The sequence below is a fragment of the Zonotrichia albicollis genome, chromosome 3, assembly GCF_047830755.1.
Source record: "Zonotrichia albicollis isolate bZonAlb1 chromosome 3, bZonAlb1.hap1, whole genome shotgun sequence".
NCBI classification, from domain to species: Eukaryota; Metazoa; Chordata; class Aves; order Passeriformes; family Passerellidae; genus Zonotrichia; species Zonotrichia albicollis.
Genome location: NC_133821.1, coordinates 4,751,891 through 4,775,745, shown reverse-complemented (window position 1 = coordinate 4,775,745; position 23,855 = coordinate 4,751,891). Strand labels below are relative to the sequence as shown.

General features: G+C 42.7%; 1 protein-coding gene across 1 annotated transcript in view; it reads right to left on the bottom strand.

The window, feature by feature from the left end:
* PKHD1 (PKHD1 ciliary IPT domain containing fibrocystin/polyductin) overlaps positions 1-23,855 on the bottom strand; it is a 240,494-nt gene that overhangs the window by 200,147 nt on the left and 16,492 nt on the right. The window contains exons 14-31 of the mRNA XM_074536510.1: positions 23,194-23,329; positions 22,243-22,357; positions 21,144-21,419; positions 20,600-20,686; positions 19,891-19,984; positions 18,900-19,042; positions 18,105-18,235; positions 17,148-17,332; positions 16,555-16,693; positions 14,291-14,445; positions 12,832-13,016; positions 11,751-11,873; positions 10,109-10,214; positions 8,975-9,253; positions 5,648-5,778; positions 4,995-5,130; positions 1,553-1,748; positions 22-89 (exon numbers count right to left, since the gene is read on the bottom strand). Coding sequence (XP_074392611.1) covers positions 22-89; positions 1,553-1,748; positions 4,995-5,130; positions 5,648-5,778; positions 8,975-9,253; positions 10,109-10,214; positions 11,751-11,873; positions 12,832-13,016; positions 14,291-14,445; positions 16,555-16,693; positions 17,148-17,332; positions 18,105-18,235; positions 18,900-19,042; positions 19,891-19,984; positions 20,600-20,686; positions 21,144-21,419; positions 22,243-22,357; positions 23,194-23,329 — 2,685 coding nt within the window. The remainder of the gene's footprint in view (positions 1-21; positions 90-1,552; positions 1,749-4,994; positions 5,131-5,647; positions 5,779-8,974; positions 9,254-10,108; positions 10,215-11,750; positions 11,874-12,831; positions 13,017-14,290; positions 14,446-16,554; positions 16,694-17,147; positions 17,333-18,104; positions 18,236-18,899; positions 19,043-19,890; positions 19,985-20,599; positions 20,687-21,143; positions 21,420-22,242; positions 22,358-23,193; positions 23,330-23,855) is intronic.

The window sequence follows — 23,855 nt, the reverse complement described above, 5'->3', positions numbered from 1 at the left end:
AAATGTACCAATGCTGTTTACCCAGAATGGAGCCACAACACGGCTGGATGCTGGAGATCTCAGAGAGGTACTGGATTAATGGCTCAACCCTGCAAAACACAACCAACACAGAAAGGGTTTGGGGCAGTTAGGGCTATTATTTTATTTTTCCTTCCTGTTCTAGTGCTTTTCTTTCTTACAACTCCCAGAAAGCCAAGCACCCACCTGGCACATCCCCTTTGTTTGGTGTCACAGTGACAAGACCACCCAACACCTTGAATTTTTCCATGTGGTTTAGAATCACAGAATGGTTTGGGTTGGAAGAGACCTTAAAGATCATCTCATTCCAACCCTACCCATCCTTGGGCAGGGACACATTTGAGCTACATCTATCACAAACACTCTCTTATCAATTGGCAACTGGTGGGCCAAATTTAGTGCAACTGAATTGCCCATCAAAGGAAGCAAGAATAAGAATTTTCTGGCAAGCAGAGCCCACTGTAGCTATGCCCAATAAAAGTGCATGGAAAAGGCATCACAGCTGCCCTCTCTCCTCACACTCTCCCACCAAAGAGTGGAGTAAACTGAACAATAGGAAACCCAGACATGGGTTCCTGAAGCCCACGCAGATAAAGTTATAGCTCCATTTGTGTCCCATCTACATGTACTTTTCTTCATCACTCTGCTTTCAAAAACATCCCCTTCCCTAAAAAGACATGTTAGATAAGGGATCTTCCCAATCCTGCAATCCAGCCCACCAGAGCTCAGAGTCCTCTCCTGGGATGACCCATCTCCCTCCAATCTATCCCTGGAGATGAAGTGATGGTGCTGCTAACAGACTCCAGTACCAGGTGGGATGAATCCCTGTGTGCCATCCCACCAACCACAATTTTTCTCCTTCTGATGTTCATTAACATTGCAAGCAGCTTAAGTTGGTTTGTGAGCAATAAAAACACCTCGTTTCTCCCCAATATTGTAATTTCAGGATCACTCCTGCCAGCTGCCGTGGCTGAGGAACAAAACTGTGTTGTTTTTGAATATATTCCTATATCCAAATTTCAGGTCAGCTTTCCCCCACATTTTAATTCGTTTATATTACATTTATCTAGGCATGAACTTGAAGTGTCACCTTAGGAAATGGAAATATCATCATTTAAAAATTCTCCAAACAAAGCATTTTTGTATTGTTCAAACTAGCTTTTGTTTTTCTGATGAAAAGTGTTTCTTTTCTTCTGCTGTTTTCCTACAGCAGGATTTATCTGCATTTGACCTGAATCTGCGAACACCTTTGATTGCCTGAATATGCATTTTTCATCAAATCAACTGTTTTTTCCTAAAATGTTTCTCTCCTGCCTCCTACTGATCCGAGGGAAGTTAATTGACTAGCATTAGCAGTTTGCTGACTCGGGCTCCACAGATAAATAAATGCCTTGATAATTATTCATAATTTCATACCACACTGCACAATTCACCTTTAGGTACAGAATTAGTGAAAAACTCAACCCTCCTTTCTCAGATTAACCCTAAAACACCAAATAAGATGGAGAATGAAGCTTCTGAGCAAGATACACACCTGTTTGAGGTGACAGCAATGCCATTGATGAGGACAGAAATATTGTACCACCCTGCAGGCAAGGCTGGAAGTGTCACATTAACCCCATCCTCTGTCTGTGTCTGGATCTGTGGCCATAAATCCCCAATTTGGACCTTGACATCAGAGCCCTGGTAGCTGGCAAACTGGGATATTCCAATGTGGAGCTCCTCACCTCCTGCAGAGAAAGGAAGGGAACTTTTTCAGTGTTTCTGGGAGTGGTTATTTTAGCACTTGTGGCCATTGCCTGAGGAAGAGCAGAGTCCCATCAAGTCAGAGTAGGTCCAGCCATGCCCATCAGCCCAAACCCAAAATGTTGAAGACTACAGGGGTTCTGTATCCTACTGAATCTCTCCTGCATAAGGTCATCAGCTATAAGGGTTGTCTTGAGATATCAGGACAATGAACTTGGTTATGACCACCAATAGCCACTCTCAGCAACACTCAGGATAGGATTCATGTCCCACTACCATAAATATCTGTCCTATAAATATCTGAAACTGATAAAAACCAAATACAAGGGTTTTTTAAAGCCCTGCAGCTCAGAGGTTCTGGGATTATTTTTTTTTAATCCCTGATAAACTATGTAGAGCCTGTTTTTCAGAATTATGGAGCCATGTAATAGTAATAGGAGCCTTCCACAATAAAACAAAAATTTCCTTGTGTACCTAAAATCAGATGTGCTTGTCATGGTTTAATCCCAGATGGCATCTCAGCCCCACACATCTGCTAACTCCCTCCCCCTGCAGTGGGATGGGGGAGAGAATTGGAAGCATAAAAGGGAGAAAGCCTGTGGGTGGAGATAAAAACAGTTTGATGCAGTTATAAAGTTATGTGTGCAAAGCAAAAGGACGACTTCATTCTCTGCTTCCCAAGGGCAGGCAGATGTTCAGCCATCCCAGCAGGGCTCCATCACATGGAATGGTGACTTGGGACGACAAAACACCATCACTCTGTCTCCCGCTTCCTCCCTTAGCTTTATAAACTGGACATGAACAACATGGTCTGGATAATCCCTTGGGTCTGTTGGGATCAGCTTCCCTGGCTGTGCCCTCTCCCAAATCCATGTCCACTCCCAGCTCATTCATTGGTGGGGTGAGGAACAGAAAAGTCCCTGACTCTGTGTAAGCCCTGCTCAGCAATGACAAAACATCCCTGTGTTACTCACACCATTTTCAGCATGAACCCAAAACACAGCCCCACACAAAAAAAATTAACTCAATTCCAGGGAAAACCAGCTCTGCTCCAATTCATCTTATTTTTAGTAATCATGACTCCCTCTCCAATTTAGCTGCTGTGTTTCAAACTGTGTCCAGATGATAGAGGATATTTTCCTTTATTAGTGCACAGTGCACTAACAGGAAAGGACAAAGCCAGGAGACAAGGGATTTTCATAACTTAAATTTCTTCTGAAATAGCTTAAAAAAATAAGGTGGTATCCATCAGTCCAAATAAAGGCATTTTCACTGATAGCTCTATCTGTGGTCAGTGAAAAGAGACTTTATGCCATGATTCATCCTATTGCAAGACACACAAAAGACCTGTGGCAAATCCCACCACAGAACCATCTATTTATCATCAATGACCATGCAAAACATCTAAGCATTGAGCACAGGGATGTGTTTAGGAGGTGAATCTCATCCTCCTCTCTCCCCTGAAAGGATGAAGGAGGGAGGAAGCAGAAGAACCTGTACAAAAGATTCTTTCAACTACTTGCTCCTCTAAGCAGGTCTTGGAGCTGATACTTTTCAATTCTGTATTCACAAAGACTCAAATAAAGTTTGAAAGCCTGAGAAGTTGAATATGTTAATAACATGAACTCTTTGGACTCTTGGTCAATTGTCAGCTTAATCCCAGATGCCTGGAAGGCATCAGTGTAATTTATTTATTCTTTTTATTATATAGAAGGAAAATTATATTAAAAGAGGAAGCTGTGGAGGTTCTGAATAGCACATTGAACTCAGCCCCACCACAGCTCATGAGACACTGTAACATTAAGGAATTCTTTGCACCTGAGCTGCCCGCGGCTACAAAAACCTCCCCTTGGTGCTGTGGTATCTGAATAATATTCAGATGATAAAGGACGTTTTCTCTTATTTATGCATTCTGGAGTAATAGAAAATGACAAGGGCATTTGGGGAAAAATGAACAGAAATGCTGGGAGTGCACAAAGAATTTTGGCACTGGCAGTCACCTAACCCTGTACATCCTCAACTAGTCAAACTGAATTTGGGAGCCATGGGTAGCTTTAAGGTGTTCACTGGAGAGGTTGCAAAAATAGAGAAAAAAGTCAGATTATTATATTCTTGGAGGAATAGGAATGAGATAGGTAAGAAAAAAGGAATATTTCTGTCTTCCTCCCATCTCCTTCCCCACTGTCTCAGATACCAAATAACTGTTGTCAGTTTGCCATGCAGAAATGTGCATCATTCACTGTTTATGCATTCTATTCCTTACATCCAGCCAAAATCCTGGGGGGGAAAAAAAAAAAAAAAAAAAAACACCCAAAAAACTTTCACCCAAATAACTCCAAATAGAAACTTTCAAAAGACAGGAATGGCAAACACTCCATGAGATCTAATTAGGATTTTGTCCCCATGAATTCTGTGAGGTATATGTTCATATTGTAAAGTAACACCTCACAAGGTCAAAAAGGAAGGAACAGTTTGGCTTGGAAATGGGAACTAAGAGAAAGAAATGTTGCCTATTCCCTGCTTTCAATAACCCAAAATGCACATGAGGCTCATCATGGTCAGCTCCTGGGGATCCTGGAGAAGGACATTGTCCAGAGCTAATTTCTCCTGTCATGGATGAATCTGTTACTAAGAAATACAGAATCATGAAATACCCTGAGTTGGAAGGGGCCCACAAGGATCATCAAAGTTCAGCTCCCAACCCTGCAAAAGACAGGGATTCCTGAGAATCCCACCCTGTACCTGAGAGAGCTGTACAAACATTGTTTGAGCTCTGGCAGCCTTGGGGCTGTGACCATTCCCTGGGGAGATTGTTCAGTGCCCAGCCACCCTCTGAGTGAAAAACCATTTCTTCACACCCAGCCTAAACCTCTCCTGACACAGCTTCATGCCATTCCATTGGTTCCCTTCTCTGCATGAATGGATGGGATTGTTTCAGAGCAGAGTTAGAGAAACCTGACCCAAAAGCAGGACTATCCTGAACCTGACATCCTATGGACATCATCCATACCATGGGGCAAGCAACTCATTCCCTCATGTATACTAGTGAAAAAACAATGAAAAACCAACCACAACTGACCAGGACTAGCAGAAAATACAGGAACTGAAATTTAAAAGAAAACAAACAAGGTTAGATCAAACTGTACAGATTGATAAATTCTTTCTGCCCACCACCATCAGCACTAACAACCCTTCTCCAGAAGATGCCCCACACACATCTACATTTTCACCTGCTATGCCACTTCTGTTCCTGCTCAGGGATACAAGTGCAGGGTTTAAGGAAGGATCATACTGGAACAAGTTGGTTACTGTTGTTGACTTGTACCCAAAAATCAGTGTCATCTGGACAGCAGCATCCTCTGACCCCTAGGAAGAGAGAGAAAAAAATATCAGAGATAAGAATTAACCAATTTTTTTTAAAGTTATTTCCTATATTCCTGCATTTCCCATATGTAAGTCAGGCACATGGCACTGATGAAACTTTCACATACACCAGACTCTACTTAAGTATTTACAGTTAAGTTGACTTTAAAGAGCATCTATGGAGATTTAGAAACCTTAAAACAATCCCAGACTCTGTAGATTTGGATTTGGCATATCCATTCAAATACATTAAACTAGTAAATAAAATCCCAGACTAACTATGCAGTCTTTAATTTGCAAAATTAAACCTCATTTTACTAAATTGAGGAGCTTGCTTTCTTCACTTGTTTTCATAAATCTCCTATTAATCTATTTTTAACTAAGCTGTTCTAATCTGTAGAGTCTACAGACAAGACTTGGCTGAGGGCATCCTCTTTGCCCTTTCCTAGTGTAGCTCAGGCCAGGAAAACACAGAAAGTCACACTGGCTTCTGACTGCTCCCCAAAGTGTGGTTTCTTACCCGAGAAGGAACTTTACATTGAATTCTTGTTGAATTTCTGCCCTCCTCCAAAACTGGGCAAGGCTGGGATCCAAACAACACTGCATTTACCCCTTCCAGATTGGTCCCCCTGAGAGTCACTCTGAGTCCTCCTAAAACAAACAATTACTCCATGATATTCAATATGTAGGATATTTTAATATACAAAGAATTCTTTGTTTATAGATGACTACAAAAGCCTCTCAGCTGAGCTGATGATGATCTGTTCCACCTTGCTGTGCCTGGCTCCCTCTCTTGCACCAGAGATCCTTCTTGCCTTACTTGAATTCTTTGAATTTGAATTATTTGAATTCTCCACAACACAGGATGACTGAGTTTTTTTTTCTGGGTTTATTTTTTAATGACATACTTATTTAAACCAGCAAGCCCTGGCCTGTGATCTCCCCCTTAACCAGATCCCCTGCCCAAGAACGAAATAAGGAAGGAAGGAAGAAGCACTAAGAATGGAAAATGAGCTTAACACAGCAGGTGCTCTCGCAGTTCAAACAGCTGCCAAGCTCCCCGCTGTCAGAAAAGCCTGTAGCATGTGTCTAGGAAACTTGGGATGGAAAGGGGACTTGGCAGGGCTGGAGACTCGGATTTGTGAGGGGAGTCACGGAGGGATTCGTTCCGAGGAGCACCGAGCAAGCTCAGCTCTCCTCCGTGCCAGACCGAGCCTCTCCAATCCCGGGCGGGATCGCGCCCAACACAAGTCAGGCTTGCGTTTGATCTTTCTTCAGCATCCACTTCCAAAGCCGAGGTGCCCCTTTGCTTTTCCAAGTGATTAGAGGACTCAGGGATGTTGCAAAGAGAAGCAGGAAAGAGAGCAGGAGTGGGCATTGATGGCAATTCTAAGCTAGAGTTTGTGCTTTGATGCGATTCAGAGAAACTTTAAAAAAAAAAAAAAAGGAAATGTTGCTTGAAACTTAGAGCTTTTTCTCGAGTTGTCTGCACTGCAGAGTTTTTAGGATTGTGGCTGAACAGACTGCTCAGACAGGCACTAATTAATGCAGCATTTATTTGTATTTATTAGCATGGCAACCTACTGAGTTTTATCCCTCTTTTCACATGTGATGTAAGCAATCCTCTACATTAAAGTAATTATATATTAATGACAAATTCCCTTGCACACTTTCCTGAAATTACCTATTCCTGCTAATTCTTTAAACCACCAGAGAATTACAGAAGTTTAGTCTTGATTTCCTGTGGCTCGCAGCAAATCCAGGCCAACGAGAGCAATCAGATACATTAACAGCAAGCTCCTGTTATTCAGTGGAATGTGAGAGTATCTTTAGAAAGGCATTCCATGCTTCTGGAGTTAGGTCATGGGGATCTCCCAGCATGGCACCACTGAGACCAGGGATACTTTGACCAGAGGGAGCTGAAGCAGCAAAATACAAGGTGCTTCCCGTCCTGTAATATTAAATTTGCAGAGTCAGAAAGATCAAGAAGTGAAAACTGAAGCCACTTGCAAATGCAAGGGTTGTCAGATAAGGAGCTTCAGATTTAGAGTTCAGAATCCACCAGTGTTATGTAAAGACTGATGCAGTTAAGTTTTGATATCTACATTATATCTATATGCAGTGAAATACTGCCTGCATGCACTTTACAATGAGATTGAAGAGAGGTATTTGAAATGGGAGAAATTAAAAACACAGATGGAAGCTGTAATTCTTTCCAATTATAGGCATTCCAGGCACATGTAATATAAGATAGCATTATTCTTGCTTTCTTTTTAATGAGTGACAGATCACTGTAATTGGGAGGAGTGGATTTGCCAGCAAAGGAAAGGAGAAGCAAGGCTCAAGCACTAAAATTTGCCGTTGCTGGGTTTTTGGAGGTATTTGGGTTTTCTATAAATTAAAAGTGATTCTTAAACTTAGTGTGTCATGACCCTCTCAACAGGGAAAAAAATGGCAATAAAAGAGTTAGAGCAGTTCTCTTCCCATGCAACCAAAAAAAACAAAACCCAAACAACCAAAAAAAATCAACAGCAGAAAAAATAATAAAAACAACCCCCTCCTTCCCCCCAAAAAAACCAAACAAAAAATCCCCAAATAAAAAGCACAGTAAAAGGTGACCATAACTTCTAGTTCAGGAATCCTGTGTTATCCCAAGTCCATCCCATGCTTGTCCATGGATATTTTTACAGACCAGCATTGCTTTTGTCTGGCTGCTCCAATGTGGGCAAGCACGGCCCAGTCAGATCATGATTACTGAAAATAAGCCACGTGTCTGAGCTGCACTGAGGCCAGTGCTGCTCTCAGTGGTGATTGTCACCATGATCCCAAAAATAAAATGAGATTTACAGAGAAATTACTGGGTAACTTAACTATCAGGGTAGATTTGGTTCATGCTGTTTCTGCTACATTCCTTGCTGCTTGAAAACAAAGGATAATCTGAGACTGTCCGTCACTGCACAGCCCAGGTATATCAAGCGTGTTTGCCACATTTCTCGTTGGGTTGAGGAGACTCTTTCCTCTCAAAAAAAAAATAAAAAATCCTAGTTCTTCTCTTTGGGTATGGAATTTATCACTCTATTTCCTCCTCTATTTCAAGGAGAGGAGGTATAATGGGAAGGGAAAGAGATTCAGTTTATCTTTAGCTCCTCTTAAGTTTCTTAACTTTGTACCTAAGTACCTAAGCCTTTGTACCTAACTCACCTAAACACAAGTGAGTTTTCCATTTTATTCCTCAGAACATGAATTTGCTTCAATGGGGCTGGGATTAACCACACTTCAGCCATTCCAAGGTAATAGAATCATAGGATAATTTAGTTTGAAAAAACACTCTAAAATCAATAAGTCCAGCCAGTAACCCAGCACTGCCAGGCCCACCAGTAACCCATGCGCCCAAGCGCCAGATTTACACATCTCTCAAATCTCTCTAGGGATGGTGACTCCACCAATGCCCTGGGCAACCTGTTCCAGTGGTTGGCAACCATTTCTGTGAAGACATTTTCCCTAATACCCACTTATTATTAGGCCAGATTAATTAAAATACTACATAGCTACATGTCAAATGGATATGGGAGGATGAGTGTGAAGCACTAATGATTTGCTGAAATGAATATATGTGCACTTGAAGATATAATTCCCAAACAAAACTACTCAGGAAACTGGTTGCCTGTACAAAAAGCCAGAGAGAATCTGTCAGTCTTTAGGTCATTTTTGACTGTGCTTTGAGGCACACACAGCCATAAAATTTCTTCTTCATCGGGTGAAAACCTTGGCAGTGAAGGTAAAGAACCAAAAGATGCCGTGCCAAGGAAGAAGCAGGAAGCAGCTCCCTTGAGGGGTTCATACCTACCAATCTCTGAAGTTGAAGGAGGCTCAACAGCTCCCAGCATTGGCTGCACTGTGAGGAAGATCCCTTGTCCTGTGGTGGCACCAAGAGCAAAGCCATGAGGTGCCACCAGCAGTGTCACAGGATAGGTCCCAACCAGCAGCCTTGGCACCTGGCAAACCACGTGAGTTTGATTCAGAGATGTGATGTGGCAGCTCCTCCTGTCCACCTCCACCTGCAGGGCCAGCTGCTCCTCACCAAAGCCAGCTCCCCTGAGAACCACTGTGGCCTGGGACCCCTCACCTGAAGGAATATAATCATCAAGGTGACTCATGAATTTTGGGCTACCAATGCCCAGAATTAAATTCAGCCAACAGTTAAAAGTTTCTAACAGCTTCAGGATATCCAAAAACTACACCACTGGTGATATCTCACTGTTCCACATAACAGCAATTCCTGCCTGTCCCTGTCCAGCTGTTACATTTTTCCTTAAATTTTTATTAAAAATAACTTGAGCCAAGAGCTGGTTTTGCTTGAGGCATCAAACCTGCCATTATTTCTCTCCCCTTTTTGCCTCTACCATAGAATCACAGAGTAGTTAAGTTGGTAAAGGCCTCTGAGATCCCCTCTGTGTTCACCACTAAACTGTGTCTCCAAATGCCGCAACGACAAACCCTCTGAACCCTTCCAGGGATGGTGATTCCACACCTGCCCTGAGCAGCTGTTCCAGAGCCTGACAACCCATTCAATGAGGAAATTTTTCCTGAAAACTATCTAAACTTCTCCTGACTCACATTAAGGCCATTTCCTATCATCCTATTTCTTCATCCCTGGAAGAAGAGACCAAGCTCTACCTGGCTGCACCCTCTTATCAAGGAACTGTGGAGAGTGAGAAGATCACCCTGAATTTCCTTTTTTCCAGACTGAGCCCCTCCAGACCTGTGCCCCAGACCCTTCCCAGCTCCAATGGCCTTCTCAGTTCAAACTTGTACACTCAGCATGTCTGGAACTGGAGCTGATCAGAAGTGACCCATAAAGTGCAGTTTCCATAAAATCAAAAATTTACAAAAGGATAAAAGTGTACATGAAATCACCAGCACCTGGCAGATGTTTTTCACTGAATTTTGGCCACTGTGTTCAGGCACCAGGCCCCATTACCTGATGAATATTCCACATCTCTGACTATGGGTGTCAGTTCCTGGCTGAACTGGAAAGAACACGAGCCAGAACAGTTTGCAAGGACATCATTCACCATCACCACCACCTGCAGACAGAGCAGAGAGTTACCTTAAAGTTGGTAAGGGAACAGAGGTGTTTTCTAGAGCCACAACTGACTGATAGATGCTGGTAGCCACCCTGAGGTACCAAGAAAACTCAGTGCCAGAACAAGGTACAAACAGAGAGATCTTCAACCTGCTGCAGTCTCACTGCAAATTTAATTGCAAATTTAAATAGCAGATTGCTAGGGCTCATCCAGGGCACAGCTTTGGATGCTGCATCTCCAGCCTACCTCCCACCATCCTGGGACCCACACTTCCTCAAACTCCTGTTCTTCCAGTCACCCATTGAAGACTGTTCTTCCCCCAGTTCTTCTCACTTTGCCTTGGGAATAAATTTATTATGTCTAAAGCACCATGGAAGACTAATTAAAGTAAAACCTACAATGTCTTCTCAACATGCTGCCCTCATATTTTTTTTTTTTTGCCCCTTGTTGTTAAAGCTGAAGGAAAAACACTGTACTGTGACCTTGACTATCTAAAAGAGATATCAAGAAATATCCCTCCTGAGATCTTGATATTTTTGAAGAGTCAACTGGCAAAGGATAGGGCATAAAAGAGCCCTTCTTTATCCTTCTCCAGGTGTTAAGGGTGTGCCTGCAAAAAGCAAAGCATCTGTCCCAAAGAAATGCAAGGAGCACAGATTTGCAAAGTAGTCTGCCTAGAGAGAGAGATGATAATTAGAGGGACATTTTTACACTGTCAGGATAAAGCTTCAAAAATATCAGAAAATCTGTTTGTTGCTGCTGGTCTTGTTTCACTTGGGCAGTTTGAGGGTTTGTGCAGCACAGAAGGAAAAGATGCCATAGGTGGCTGAGTCACTGGAAGAAGAGCAATTCTCATGACTGCGAACCAGGCTCATGAAAAAGGCAGGATGACTTGGCCCCAGATATTGCACAGCTGGGCTTGGAGCACATCCACCATCACCCTCTTACGGCCACAGTGCCTGTGAGTCTGCTGGAAACAAAGGCAGCCACAGCCACTGTTCTGCAACATCTGAGAGCAGACTTGGGAACAGATTTGTCCATCCAGCAGACTGGAATGATTCCTCCTTCAGCCTGAAGCTTTCCTGTTTCTCTCTTCCCTCCTGGGGAATTGAGATCCAGAGAGGTTCAGGACTTGCCAAACTCACAGATGAGTATCCCAGCCACCAACTCATTTACTTTGTCCATCAGTGTCACAGAGTGTTGCAGGTCAATTTTGTAATTCCAATTTGGTATCCAGCACCACAGGACCCACCAAGGGTGGGAGTTCAGAGATTTTCATTCCTTGGTCACTGCTTCCAAACAAAAAAAGATATTGTCTTCCATGACCCATAATCTCCATTCTACCTACCTGCAACAGCTCTTGGAGGAAAGTCCTGCTCCACACACCAGGCAGCAGAGTATGAGAAATTTGTGGCAAAGAACATCAAATTCCTGAAAGGATTTATTGGCAGAACAAGGTACCCAAATACCTGTGAGACTCCTGGAGCTACACAACCCTGCTGAATCAGTGACAAGTGTGAGAGCACATCAACTCGCCTGTGTTTGGTTATGGGGGGTGGCAAGCATGTCCCCAAATATTGGTCCAATAAACACACCCCCATCATAAACCACACGAGTAGAAACAGTTGGCTTCAGGCCAGTGAGGTTTTCAGCAGTGACCTGGAAAAGATCAAGGAATTCAAGTTTCTCATCCTTTTCTGTCCTGTGATGTTAAATTAAAACAGCATCTTTACAAGCAATAACTCCTGGAAACTTCTCACCCTTCTTCCATTAATCATATCTGCACCTCTAAATGTTCATTACTCAAGGTTTCACAACACCTCGCTGTTCCCACCTTTCCTTGCAGTCAAAGAGATGACAAAGAAGTTCAGGAGTCAGGATTGTAAACAAACTTCTAATACCCAATAATATAACTTGGATTTAGGCATGGAAAGATCTTCTGAAAGACATGACTTTAGGTGAAACAAGGGTCTGCACAAGAGTTGAAGATGCAGCTCAAACTTTTTTCAGCCTCCAGGCCAACATCTTGGGCACTGGAATTTGTTGAAAATGACATCACACTTTTAGGAGCTGAATGTCCATAGAAATTTTTGATATTTTGGGATAGGAAGCATCTCAGTCTGAGTCCTTACTCAAAAAGACCCTTTTGCTTGAAGCAAAACTAACATGACAAATCTTGGGATGGGAGAGTGTAAAGTGAACCTCCAACCTGAGACCTATGAGAACCAGATACAAAACCAGACAAAACAATTTTCAGAAAAATACCTTCTTGGCAAATAAATGATACCACAAATCTGTGATGAGCTCCAGTTACTATACTGAAACATTAATGTAGATATAATTAATAAAGATTCCATTTCAATGTACCAGCCCCTTTGCTTTGCAAAAATTACACTCAAATCTCCTGGTTTTGAATCACAGACCCCATATAATGTCTTCTCCTAAAACTGGTGGTGGGTTTTTAATCATTTAATCTACTTAAGGTGCTGTTCTAAATAGGAAGATTGCCTAAATTTCCATGGTGTCTTCATAAAAACAACCCCTGTGAGAGAATCAGCCAAGACCAAAGACATCAAATGGAGATCAAAGTGGAGATTAGTAAAAGAAATTACTGTACACTGATAACATTGGGCAAGTCCCCAGCTGTTTTTTCCCAAGTCAGTGTCCAGACACTTTCATAGCACGAGCTGGAGTCTCTGGTCACGGTGAAGTCACTGGTGTTGAAGAAGGGAGCTGTAAAATTTTCCACATTGTCCTGCAAAAACCTGCGGAGCTGGTGGGCAGAGATGTGCACTGAAACACCTGCAAAAGATGTTAGGGAGCAGTGGGTATCTCCATTTCCAGGAGAGCACATCTGCCTGCTCCTAGGAAAGGAAGGAATTTCATTATGAGTGTAAGCCTCTCATGGCTCAAACCTCTGCAGCTGCCAAAAGAGTGATATTTATTGGATCCTAAAAACCAAGAAATCATAGAGTTATGACAGATTCATAATGTATATATTATGTATTAATTATAGAAGAGAATAGAATCATAGAAGGATTTGGGCTGGAAAAGACTTTAAAGGTCAGCTAATCCCAGCAATGAGCCCTAGACCTGGTTGCTCAAAGCCCCATCCAACCTGAGCTCAAATGTTTCCAGGGATGGGGCATCCACCACCTCTCTGGGCAACCCCTGCCACTGTTTCCCCAACATAAAATATTTCTTCCTTATGTCTCATCTAAAGATCATCCACACTATTTAATAACACTCAGTGCCACAGTTTAGTTGAGGTGTCAGGGAAATGGGTTGTGTCCGGTTTTCGGCTGTTTGGAGGGCCTGGAAAGACCCAGGGTGGCCTTGGGGCAGCCCGCGTATCAAAGGACGAGAAGAGGCTTCAGTTCTTCTTTCGGTCTCTGTGTTTATTAATTGTTTATCTAAAAGATTTTCTTTCGGCCTGACAGAGGTCTGCTCAGCAGCCAGCCATGAGCACACTCCCCTGCCCTCCGGGCAGTCACCTATCTTTATACCCAAAGTTACGTGTACAATATTTATCATTTTTCCCCAATACCTTTCACCCTTATTGCCCGGTGCACTTTTAGTAATGACCAATCCCAAAGTGCCACCATCACCACAGAAGATGGAGGAGAAGAAGAAGAAGAAGAAGGACAGGACACGCCCCAATTTCTCCATCTTACTTCTCTAAACCCCCCTGTACAGAAATCCTAAACCCTGTGTTTCACCCTCTAATTAACTAATCCCTTCACCATTCACCCCGGTGAAATCCTCCTATCCTCATACAGGTGTCGTCTCCTGTGTAGGATCAAAGTCCAGCCACCAGACACTTCTGGCAACATTCCAGGACTCCCGAGCCCCCCCAAGGGTGGTCTCGGTGACTCGGCACCTCAGTCCTGAGGTGCTGAGATCCCACAGGTTGGACTCAATCTTGAAGGTCTCTTCCAACCTTTTGTGATTCTGTGAACAACCAGCCTGGCCTTGAGCACACCCAGGCATGGGGCAGCCAAAACTTCTCTGGCAATGAATTCTTCCCTTGGCTTCCTGCTCAGGAAATCCAGGCCCTGACCTGCATCTTCCCTTACCTGGTATCACGGTGTTGGCCAAGTGGATGCAGAAGGTTCCTCCAAGAGGTGGGGATGACTTCTGCAGCCTCTGGATGGTGAGGCTGACTCTCACATCCTCCGTGGACACATTCAGGTGTCCATATTCCTTAGAGCCCTCCCCAAGCACTGCACCTCTGTGGGACAGAGAGGGGATCACAGGAAGGCATCAGCAGGGGAGACCCTCACTGCTGACACCCCCAAGTCAACCAACAGCTCAGGGACACCTATGGGAACAACACTCCTGAAGGATTGAAGGGGAAGATGCCCAGACCCCCAAAAAAAAGCCCTGAATATTCCCAACATCTAAATTCTTATCACTTTTTACAGCTCCCTGAAGGGTGGTTGTACTCAGGTACTCTCTTTCTCCAGGCAGCACTGACAGAACCAGAGGACACAATCTTCAGCTGTGCCAAGGGAAATAGAGGCTGGACATTAGTAAAGCGTTTTTTAAGGAAAGGGTGATAAAGTACTGGAATGGCCTGTCCAGGGAGCTGGTGGAGTCACCACCCCTGGATGTGTTTAAGCAAAGACTGGATGTGACACTGGGTGCCAGGGTTTAGTTGAGGTGTTAGGGCTGGGTTGGACTCAATGATCTTGAAGGTCTCCTCCAACCCAGTGATTCTGTGCTTCTGTGAATTATGCAGGCAGTGCACACAGCAGAAAATTATGAAAAAAAAAAAAAAAACTTTGAAGTTTATGATAGAAGATATAATTTATACACCATCAAGCACCAGGTGCAAACCAGTGGGGTTTAGAAATACCACAACTGTGGTGTTCCTAAAGAACCAGCTCAGTGCAGCCTGGACAGCCTCTGCCACAGCAAAGCAAAAAATATTTCCTGCCTCACACTGTGATCTCCTCTAGCCCATGAAAATCTCAAATCCCCCGAATTACAGTGAGATTTCATATTGTACAATCATTTAGGTTGGAAAAGACCCCTAAGATCGAGCCCAATCCTTAACCCAGCATTACCAGGTCCCTCATCAAACCATGCCCCCAGATACCACATCTGTACTGGAGTCATCCAAGTTCACAAAACTCCAATTTCTAAAAGTTAAAATGCTGTTCTCCTTCGCCACGAAAATTCTCGTGTTTCAAAGGAAAAGGAGCCTCTCTGTGGTACAACGATGCCACCGTGTGTTAAGAGTCTGGATAACAAGTGGCTTCTGCAGAGAAAATTTCCACGAAACAAAACCAAAAGGATCACAGAGCCCTTTGTAGAGGTGGTACAAGATTTTTAGCCAATATTCCTGTTTTGACAGAGGTAGGAGTTGTATTGGATTAAATAACAGCCCGTTTTCAGCGAAGAGAAAGAGCCAGGTTTATTTTGAAGATGTCCAAAGGCAGGGTTCAGCACACCCATTTTCAAAGCTTGTGCTGATTCCTGCTTTTCTCTGATACCTTCCTCAGTGAGATGGAAAAGCCCACCTGTGCCAAGCACCTTTTTTATCCTGGTGAGAGGTACTGTGATCAAACTGCTTCTTAATCCTTCTTTTTTTATTAGCTAAACCAGATAGAGCTTCTTAAATCCTCCTCTTCTAGGCATTCTCCTCAGCTCCGTAGTGATGCTTATGGTTTTTCCCCCCTTTATTTTCTAAATTTATTCAAAAAATACAGCCATCGGTGTTATTTGCAGCATTCCAATGTCAGTCTTCAAGCTCCACACAGGAGTAAAAATGTTTCCTCTTCCTATTAGTTACACCTCTGGTTATTCATCTCAACCACCACAAAAATCTCCCTGTATTCTCATTCCTGCCCTTACCCTTGGTGGTTTATGTTAAGATACTACATTTGACTTAGCTGGATACAAACTACTTTTACAGGACTTATTTTCTGCCAGTACAAACCTTTAATGTTACTGTCTCTGATCTGTTTATAGCCCATGGCTCCAATTCCTGTCATTGCTGGGAGAAACAGAAACCTCGTCTCAGCAAACAAGGACACCCAAGGTGCACTTCCAGTGCCTAATGTGGTGTCATTAACAGTGGTGTAGCACCTAACTGTTGTCGTTAACAGTGTTTTGGAGACACCTCTGGATGATCTTCATCCATTGTTCCAGAAGAGCTTAGATTTCTTTCCAATCCCACGCCACACTTTGGTGACCCAGAGATATCTGACACCCCAAGTTATCTCAAATTTCTTCAGCCCCTCTTGTTTCCAGCAGCTGAACCCAGCTCCAGGTACACTGGGGGAACTATAAGAGGAGCTACATGGTATTGAGATGAGCTGTTTGCTGTCCCTACCTTGGAGAGAGAAGGGGCAGAGTGGCACCACAGCCAGACACTCCCCAGGACACGTTGTAGGAGGGAGGAGACCCCACCACAGACACTGCTTCAATGATCCTCCCCTCTGGCCACTGGGGTTTGGGGTCTCTCTGAGAAACTGAAAGGAAAAACATAAATATTCATTAGAGCAAGGAGAGCAGAGGGGACTGTGCCCAGGGTGTTGTCATTTCATAGCTGGAAACACCTGCTTGGGTTTGTTTTGTGGTTTTTTGTTTTAATTTATATTTAATAGAATCATTAAGGTTGGAAAAGGCCTCTAAGTTCACAGAGTTTAAGTATTGTGCAGCACTGCCCAGTCCACCACTAACCCATGTCTCCAAGTGCCACATCTACACATTTTTGAACTTTTCCAGGGATGGTGATTTCACCACAGCCTGTTCCATTTGTAGAACCTCATTTTCAAATAAACCAAGAATATCGAAGTCCAAAAAAAGCTTTTTGTTCCTGTTATGTAACTTCTCGTTGAAAATGCTTCATCCATCTTTATTACTATAGATTTAACAGAATATCCTGGGGGGAAAAAAAAACAAAAACAAAAGAGATGCCTTTACCAATCACAGCTCTGTCAGCAATGATGAGCTCATCAAGATAAAATGATCCAGGTGTTTCTTTTTGCAACACAGGGCTCTGCAAGTCTATCTGATGCACAAATACTGGGGAATTGGCTGGAAGGTCCTGGAGAAGCACAGAGAGATTCACACAGCTCTTCCAGATGTTGGTGCAGGTAAATGTCCAGCTGGAAGACAACAAGGTTGGGACAATAAACAAATTTGAGGTGATTGTGAAGGTTCCAGGTAATATTAAGCACTGGTTTTGTTACTACTGACATTTAGCACAAGCCACATCCTCAGTGGTTTGTGATTACTCACCATGTCCTTGTTGGGTTCCCCAGAGTGAGAAATGAGTATTTAGATCTCTGCTTATGTTTTCCCCTCTGAATCACTAGAGTGGGATATGGGAATGACTACACTTGCTTTATTTTTGGCAAAATACCACAACAGCATCAGTGACCTCAATGGAGGTCAATCCAAAATTCAAACCCTTAGCTCTCTGCATTTTTTTACACTCCTGATTTTTTTAAGTCTGCCTGCCCTAAGCTTTATGTCTGCTACCAAATGTTTTCTACTCCTGGAATTTTAAGTGAATAAAGAAAATCAAAGGCTACACCAATTTTCAAAGCTTTCAAAGGGTGGAGTAAAACAACATGCAATTCTCTCTCTTATTGCAGAAGATCAACTGGGAAAGAAACTGGGGATTTTATGTTCTCAAAAATCTTCAAGTGCACCTGTGTGTCACTGAGGTGAGAGTGCATGTAGCAAGAAACATGGAAATTTACTCATTAAATCCTCCAAAAAGCACAGAAACACATTCCATCAATGCCTCTGTAGGCATTTTGTCATATTACTCCAACTGACAAATTGTTCTATATAAATAAGAGCTTCCCTCATTTTCCTACTACACCTTCATATGGAAAATGTAATCTCTGATAACTGTAATTGTCTGGATACCTTTTAGAGTCAGTTTCATTGAAGTCCCACTGGCAGGTGAGGTTTCTCCTCACTGGGCATGAAGAGACATTGGTGTAGGACACTGAGAGGTGGAGGATGTTGCTCATATGTCCCTTATGTGCAAAACACACCTGCAAAAATGGGGGAAAGACTTTCACAAATCAAAACACAGGTAATTTTTATATAATGTACATGGAAGATAAAGGAAGAGATCCTATTTCGATTCTGGTTTAACACTGAGTTGTTTGGCCTGGAGAAGAAAAGACTCTAGGGAGACCTTAAAGCCTTTCCCAGTGCTTAAAGGGGCTCCAAGAGAGCTGGAGAGGGATCAAGAGCTGTAGAAGACAGTTTTGGCAGCCAGGTGTGCCACAACATGGTATCAAACTGACCCCTGGGGCTTCCCTGAAGTTTTGGGTTTATTTCATTTCAAAAGTAGGAGAAGATGAGCAGAAAAGTGAGCCATGGACCACCAAACAACAAAGGATTTTTCCTTTTGTCAAGAAATGGTTGTCCTTGTCCCTTCCACCTTTCTCCAACACCATCCCACTTCTTCCTTTCCCACAGCAAGGGTTGTATCCCCAGGAACAGTTAACAGCCAGCTGTGTTAAACAGTATTTACATCTCAGAGATCCAAAACCACTCTCAAATCAAATAAAAGGTGCTCTGCCCTGTGCTAAGACACAATGCTTGATAGATTTTGGGGAATTTTAAGCTGACCAGATGACTTTATGTTGCTTATTAGGCTCTGAACATTCAGTGCCCAGTGCAAGCTGTTCGTAAAGAGCAGCCACTCACATATGGGTATTTAGTAAGGTCATATCTTGGCAGTGGTGATGGGGAAGTTTTCACCAGCTGGCTTGGTCTGTGGATGCTGAACCTCCCACAGAAAGGCTCTGTCCCACTGACAATGTGTCCTGTGGTGATGATGTTCTTCATATCTGACAAGTAAAAAAAGAAAAGAAAATGAGACGTTTCAAAGTGATTCACAAGGCACCAGTGCAGTCAGGATTCATGAAAATGCAACTGGGTATCCAGAAATTGTCAAACAGTCCTACTTTGATAATTCTCCTGCCAGAGTTCAAGTGTCTGTAAAACATTCTCAGGCACAGATTCCTGGGGCCGTCCTGTACAGGCCCAGGAGTTGGATTTGAGGATTCTTGTGGGTCCCTTCCAACTCTGATATCCTATGATTATTATATTGATGGCAATGATTATTATATTGATCATATTGTTTTTAATGCATACACACAACGAATATATGATAAACATGAATATGTACTTATACCCATTAAAACTGTAAATTTCCTACCAGTAAAAGTTTAAAGCACACTTATGTCACAGACATCTTCTGTGAAAAATCCTTTCTTTAGGATTTTTCCTCCTTCTGAGAAGCTGTGGCTTCAGCAACAAAATGTAAACAATGGTTATCTGCTGCTGTGGAATGTAACAGGTGGATCCGTGATTGGTTTTGGGTAGACGTTTAGATTTACTGACCACTCACGGCAGAGTTGGGTCTCACTCTCTGTTGAGACACAGCCCTTTGTTATTCATTCTTTTCTATTCTTAGCTTAGGTAGCCTTCTGAGAACTTTCTCTCTATTCTTTTAGCATAGTCATAATGTAATATATATCATAAAATAATCAATCAAGCCTTCTGAACATGAAGTCAACATTCTCGTCTCTCTCTTCACCCTGAAAACCCTTGTGACCACTGTGACACAGTTATGTCATAAATGCAGATCCATCCTCACAATAAATACTGCTTATTTACCACAGAAGTTCTCTACCTTCTTTCTCAAAGCCACAGTGAAAGAGGATTTTAGCAGAAGTTGGCTCAGTTTCACATCCTACTGAAAGGAGTTCTTCTATTGCTGCTTGCACCTTTAGAATAAATTAAGAAAGTGGGAAGCAGTCAGTTTCAATCATTTCAGGAGAGACTTCAACACGCACATCATTTTGCATCAGCCAGGGATCAGTGGCACAGCAGCTCTGACTAAGCAGGTAGTCAAATATTAAAAGAATAAAAACTTTAAATAATAATATAACAAAATTTATCTCAACAGAATGTAAACTTTTATGTTTACATAAAAGTTTTCAGGGGCATGAGACATCCTCAGTCTAATGAGTGTCATGGAGACATCACTCAGGGTCACTTTAATGTTGACAAATTCCCAATCAAGACATCAAGAGCCTCAAGGCTGCTGCAGAAGCCAGAGCCATACAACACCCATCTGGCCTTAGAGAAGAAGTCCAAGGATCTGGATCAATGAAAGTCCAAGATATCTGGATGTTGTGATAAGCTTAGAATACACCTGGGAGTCAACACTCAAGAAAAAAAAATCTCACTGTCAGATATTCTCCGTTTAAAAAATAAAAATCATCTCTATATCACATTAACTTTATCTCAGCTTCTGGGCCAAATCTTAACTTCTATCAAGCACCAGAGCTCCACCAATTCCCAGCAGAGGACCCTCGTCTGTGTTTAATGGCATCTACCTGTTCAGCTGTAGCATTTGTGGGGATCATTTTCAGTGTGTTGTTCCAGGAGATACTGAAATAACCTGTACCAGACACAGTCAACATCTGGGAGAAAAAGAGAAGTAAATCAAGAAATGAAAACAGATGCAAACTGCATGAGACACACACACTTCAAACCTGGCATCTTCTACTGAGGAGGATTTTACAGCCAGCACTTTACCTTTTATAGTCTCTGTGAACCAGGGATCCCTTCCAAGAGTCAGGGATTCCTGCCCTTGTCCTACAAGGAACAGGGTTTTTGCACTAACAGAAGAACCAGAGATACATGACCTGTGCAGCTGCAAATGGTCCTTAAATCTCCTGTCCTTCAGGAGTTTAACCTTTAGGGAAAAATTCCCTCATTCCTCAGTGCTTACACACACCCACTCATGTATGTATAAACCGCAGACAACTTCAGCTCACGATGCTTTTCTCATCAGCTATCTCAGGAGGTTGAAAACGAAGTGGAAACTCACATTTTTTCACATCTGGCACCACCAAGGCAGCTGCAGGCAGCACTGACCTGCAGTTCTGGGAGGTGCAAGGCTCGAGCCCGAATTTCGTGCCGCTCAGTGTAGTAGCTGTTCACCACATGGGGGTCCAGCCACGTGTTGTGAATCTGGACTCCAACTCTCATCCCCTTGCTGGGTGTCTTGGCATGATGCAGTGCTTCCAGGTAGTACCTTGAGCCAGCAGTCAGCTCAAATTTCTGGGATTTTGGCTGCCAAAGTTCACTCCAGTTCTTCGCCCAGTTCTCAGACCACTCTGAATTGCCAGCAGGGAGAGAGGCAATTCTCACCTGTGCGCAGTACAATCAAATCACAGAATCACAGAAAGGTTTGGGCTGGAAGGAACATCAAAAACCATTTCATTTCACCTCCTGCTATGGGCAGGGACACATTCCACTATCCACAGGTTGCTCCAAGCCCTGTTCAACCTGGCCTTGGACACTTCCAGGGATCCAGGGGCAGCCACAGCTTCTCTGGGCACCCTGTGCCAGGGCCTCATCACCCTCACAGGGAAGAATTTCTTCCTCATATCCAATACAAAACAACTCTTTCAGTCTGAAGCCATTAAACCAGTTAGTAACATTTCTCCATCCCCAAGTAACATTTATTCCAATGCCACAGCTGCAAAAATAAAAAAACAAACAGCATATTTGTGTTTATAACTGATAGCCATGGGTTGGTGGCTCACAAAATTCCTTCCTATTATACAGGAAAAAGCCACAATCTCAAAAAAATTTGGTGTAAGGTTCAATACCATAAAGAAGATAATTCCTCTGGCTTGTTCTAGCACTAATAATAGTTCCCCAAATAACTTTTCATGGCTTCAGTTCAGACAGAAATGTGCTGAACTAACAACAAAAAACATCTTCTGAAAAAGACAATCAGTTACTCTGGTTGAAAAAGTGATTTTTTTTTTTTTTGTGAGCTATATAATGGACAGAGCAGATGTAAAATATCAAAAATAATCACACATCTTTGACTCTGCAATAGATTCATAAAAGACAATAAACCAATCCACACTGGGGAAACTCCTGCTTGTTATCACCTTAATCAAAATTCTTTCCATCCTCATTTTAATTTCCATTTCTCTAATTTTTTCTACCAATAATATACCTTTTGTTTTGGATCTTGGGACAAGCTTAAGTAGAGAGATGCCTGACCATCTGCCTGAATCCAGAAGGTGTAATTGTTGGTCTGAGGAGCCACAAAAAACCCACGGAGTCTGGAGCTGAGCAAAAACAGAACATCCATAATATACAAAAGAGTTACAGCAAAAAAACAAATCCAAAACAACAAATCATCCCCACACCCCACCTTCACATGTACACTGAGTAACAAGAAAAGATCTTTAAACCATTTTAACGAAACAAACCTTGTTATTTTAAAGCTGAAGTAACCTCAAAATGACCCAATTTCACATTAAATGTCAATTATGCCTTACAAAAGTTTCAAAAAGGAAAGAAAATACAACTCCATGAAACTAAGTATGATTTTGTTGGTGGCTACTTCAGTGCATTTCTTCTCAAATAAAGTCTTAACCCTGAACATGCAGGAAAAAGCCAAACCTAGACTCAGAATTAAACAACAAAAACAGAAAAAGGGTAGAAAAATGTAAGAATTCATGCACATTGCAGAGTTTTTGAAGGTCATGTCAGAAGTTGCAATGGGAACCAACACAGTTGAGGAATTTATTTATTTGTATTAACTCCACCTTGGCTGCCAACATCAGCTGAGAATCTGCCCCTCCACATCTGGCCAGACTCCAGCCTGAAACAGCCTCAAACTGGAGCTCCTTCTACTTCCAGAGCAAATTTTTTGGTGGTATTTCAGCATATCTAGGCCAGGTAGAGCAGAAACACTGAGGGAAAGCAAAAGGAGGAAAAAATAAAGCACTTCACTGCATATTTTAAGCTTCAAAAGGACCTTGGAGCAAAGGGTTTGCTTTGATTTATAGGAACTATGCAGTGAGGCTGTGCTATAAAGAGCTGTCAGGTGTTTTTGCTCCACCTTACACTGCTAAAGGTGATTGCCATGGCTTCTTCTCTTTTTAAGATCACTGAGTACCTGAAGAACTCCTTTGCCCCAGACAGAAACCTTACTGGGGAGCTGGCATTAGGTACAAACTGCCATCTGTATCCAGGACCTGCTTCTGTCAGATCAGAGGCATCATCCCAGACTTCAAAGAGAAGCCCTCTGTTTCCTAGAAAGTTAAAACAAAAGTAATCTCAGCAGCAGCCTGCAGAAATCCCAGAGCACATGCTGGAGTCAGTGCTGTAGGAGGCAGGCCAGAGAGAAAATTTTAATAATAAATTGGTTCTGTTTGTGGGGTGGTTTGCAGTCTAAGGCAGAACACAGATCTCACCACGGGGAATTTGTTTTACCTTGAAACCCTCCAACAGAAATAACAAAACTCTGCAGAGAGAACAACAACCAACCTGCTCACATGTCTGCTGTTGAAGGAAAAGGCACTGAGACAACCCACAGTCAAAGTTAAGCCTCATTTTATGCATTAAAATCTCCCACTCAAGGAGTGCTCCACTCAGGGAGTGTCTCCAGAAGCCTCTGCAGTAACTCCAGTTCAGCCATCCTTCCTCTAAATATTTTCCATGCCTTTTTTCCCTAATTTTCCACAGCCATACATACCAGTCTGACCTTCCTCCCACCATCTCCTGTCTGCTCATCTCCTGTCTGAGCTCTCCACCTTGGTTTTCCTGGCTACAGAATCA